General features: G+C 38.5%; 1 protein-coding gene across 1 annotated transcript; it reads left to right on the forward strand.

Moving 5' to 3' along the window:
• The first annotated feature begins 677 nt into the window (after positions 1-677).
• LOC113294470 lies at positions 678-2,806 on the forward strand. Its single transcript, XM_026542860.1, has 4 exons — positions 678-1,624; positions 1,779-1,911; positions 2,011-2,030; positions 2,143-2,806. The coding sequence occupies exons 1-4, from the start codon at positions 678-680 to the stop codon at positions 2,804-2,806; spliced, it is 1,764 nt and encodes a 587-aa protein (XP_026398645.1).
• The last annotated feature ends 771 nt before the right edge of the window (positions 2,807-3,577 follow it).

Raw genomic sequence — 3,577 nt, forward strand, 5'->3', positions numbered from 1 at the left:
TGAAGATAATGTGATTGAGAAAACAATGGATTCTCTTGTGCAGGTTGCGTGCAGTTACGGCAGCATCATCCAGGCACATAGAGAAACGCTGAAACGAAACATGACTAGACTTGTGATGATCTATAGACAATGATTTCATAGTCAAGAAGAAGTCGTAGGTGATAGTAACATTGGTGGCAGGGACGCAGTGGAGGAGGATATAGCATCAGTAAATGAGCAAGAGGCGAGCTCGTTTAATGGTGGAGAAGATGGTGACAATAGCATGGAGGATATCAGGGGAGCAAGGGAAGAAGTTATCTTAAACGGATTTTAAGATATTATGCTGGAACATAAGGGGCATGAATGATTTCGACAAGCAAATTTCAGTTAAAAATCTCATCGCTTCACAGAGGAGTGCAATCTGTTTATTACAAGAAACCAAATTGCAGAATATTTCTGATAGTTTGTGAGTCAATTGTGGTATGATGAAAATTTTGGTTGGAACTATATTCCATCGATAGGAAGCAGCGGTGGTTTATTGTGTATATGGGATATGAGTAGATTTGAGAAGCTAGATGAAAGAATTGGGTACAATAATATTACCATTTTTTCCCACTAGAATAAATGGGTTTCAGTGGGCGGTGACGAATGCTTACAGTCCTTGTGACTATAATTTTCGTACGGAGTTTCGGGTTGATATGGTTGAAGCAAGAGAGTGGTGGGCTGGTCCGTTGTGTATTGCGGCTGATATGAACGCTGTAAGATCGGAAGTGGAGAGAAACCATGGTGCTGGTGACGGGCGAAATAATGCATTGTTAAACAATTACATTTTGGAATACGAATTGATTGATCAACCTTTGATAGGAGGATCATTTACATGGTCTAACAATCACTCTAACCCCCTTCTTTGCGGGTTGGATAGATTTCTTTTCAGTCATGATTTTGAAGAAGCTTTTCCTAATGCTCTTCAAATAGTATTGACTAGAACGATTTCGAATCATAATCCCATTCTGGTGATATCCGAACCATCATTGCCTTCCAAGCCTTACTTCAAGTTAGACAGATTATGGACTGAGCATAAGGATTTCGTGAAGAATGTGCAACAGTGGTGGGAAGCTATGGCTTTTCATGGTAGTGCAAGCACAACTTTCTTTCTCAAGTTACAAAACTTGAAGCATCTGATTAAACCTTGGCGAATTCAGGAGTTTGGGTCTGTTGCAAGAGACAAAAATGTTCTTACATGTAGGATTCACGACTTGAATATTCTAGAGGAAGCGGGGGCTTTACAGCAAAGTCAGTTAGAAGAGAGAATTCGTTGTAAATTACAATTGCGGAGCATTGAGGCGATGGAGGCTCGTAAATGGCAATTGCGGGCAAAGAAAAATAATTTTAGATGGGAAGACTCAAATACTAAATATTTTCATAGCATCATTGCAAGTGCAAGAAGGAAGCGAAATACAATAGCTAAACTTCAAGTCGGAGGGGTTGATAGTTTTGATCATAATATTATAAAGGAAAAAATAAGAAATTTCTACATCAATTTGTTTACACAACAAAATGAGCTGAACTCGGGCATGGAAAATCTTTACTTTCCTACAAATAAAGAGTCAGACAAGCTTTGGATGGAGAGGGAGTTCTCAGAGGAGTAGGTTTGGGGGTGGTCAAGCAGATGGGTTGCAACAAGGCGCCTGGTCCAGACGGATTCACGGCTGAATTTTACAAGAGTTGTTGGGTTGTTTTGAAGGAGGAGTTGTTGAAGCTAATTAGGACTTTCACAAGTATGGCTCTATTGATTGTAGGTTTAATTGTTCCTTTATCACTTTAATTCCGAAGAAAGAAGACTCGTATACGCCGAAAGATTTTAGACCATTAAATCTTATAGATAGTGTTTACAAGATTATTTCCAAGTTGCTTGCTGCTAGATTGAAGAAGGTGATGCCAGACATTATTTCTGACTTTCAAGGAGATTTTATTCATGATAAAAAAAATTCTTGATGGAGTGCTTATTGCAAATGAATATGTGGACAACAGGTTGAAGGCGAGGAAGCCGGGTATTCTTTGTAAGATCGATATGGAGAAAACTTTTGACAATGTCAATTGTCAATCTCTTTTTACAATTTTACAAAAACATGATTTTGATGACAAATGGATTTCTTGGATTAGATGGTGTGTAACTACTTCGCATTTGTCTGTTCTTGTGAATGACAGCTCGACGGAGAAACTCAAACCCAGCAAAGGGCTAAGGCAAGGAGATTCTCTGTCTCCTTATTTCTTTTTATTGGTAGTGGAGGTAATTTCTAAACTCATCAATGATGCAGTAGTAAGAGGAAAATTATCGGGATTTCAGGTAGTGGATCAGGGAACTATTATTTCACACTTACAGTTTGCGGAAGATACATTGTTTTTTATCGATGCAGCTGTGGAAGAAGTAAGAAGACTCCTAATTATTCTGGTCATTTTTGAGACGATTACAGGTCTGAAGTTGAACTTGGAAAAATCCACTATGATTAATGTGGGAGCAGATGATGTTATTGATGTTCTTACCAGGGAGCTTGGTTGCAAGTCGGAAAAGTTACCTCTTACTTATCTTAGTATGCCTATAAGGGCACACTGGCATAGTACCTCAGTTTGGGATTATGTCTTGGTTAGGATGGAGCAAAAGTTGGCAACATGGAAGAAAAGGAAATTGAATAAAGCAGGTAGATTTGTTCTTATCAAGAGTTGTCTTGCTAGTCTTCCAATTTATTATTTGTCTCTATTTCATTTGCCTGTCAGTATGGAAAAACGAATGTCAAAATCATGCGCAACTTCTTATGGGGAGCGGTAGAAGGACGAAGGAAGTTAGTTTGGGTTGCTTGGACAAAGATCTGTTAGCCTAAAGATAACGGTGGCTTAGGAGTGAGGAATCTGAGGAGAATTAACCAAGCATTGTTGGCTAAATGGATTTGGAGATAAACACAAAAAAGGTCTTTGGAAGAAGATTTTGCAAGAGAAGTTTAAGAGGAATGATGGTTTGTTAATGCCAGATATAGATTCTAAACTTCAATGCAAAAGTCTGTGGAAGAATGTGGTTAACATGGTTCCTAAGGCTCAGAATTTGGTATGGTTTACAATTTACGACGGTAACAGAATCAGATTTTGAAAGGATAGATGGCTTGATGGAGGTTGTTTGTAAGACATTTTTCCGGAGGTTTTTAAAGTTGTGAAGGATAAGGACATTTCGATAGCAACGATGATTGATAATAATGGATGGAAGACTGATTTCAAGAGATTGTTGAATGCTTATGAGAAGCTTGAATGGGATCTGCTTAGGCGTGATGTGCGTATTCCTGTATTAGGGGAAAATGGAGATGTTATGTCTATTTTGGATAGCTTTAACACGAGTAAGTGTTATGAGGCTCTTGTTGGGCAGCTTGACTCGTGTAACTTCGCAAAGCACCTTTGAAAGAACAACATACCCCACAAGGTTAGTTTTATTATTTGGGCTTCTTTTCATAATTCTCATCCAACTAGAGACATGTTGAGGTATAGAGGAGTAGAGATAGAAAGTGATTTGCGTGTCTTCTGCTATACTGTAAGAGAATCAACAGATCATATG

The sequence above is a fragment of the Papaver somniferum genome, chromosome 7 (genome assembly GCF_003573695.1).
Source record: "Papaver somniferum cultivar HN1 chromosome 7, ASM357369v1, whole genome shotgun sequence".
Lineage (NCBI taxonomy): Eukaryota > Viridiplantae > Streptophyta > Magnoliopsida > Ranunculales > Papaveraceae > Papaver > Papaver somniferum.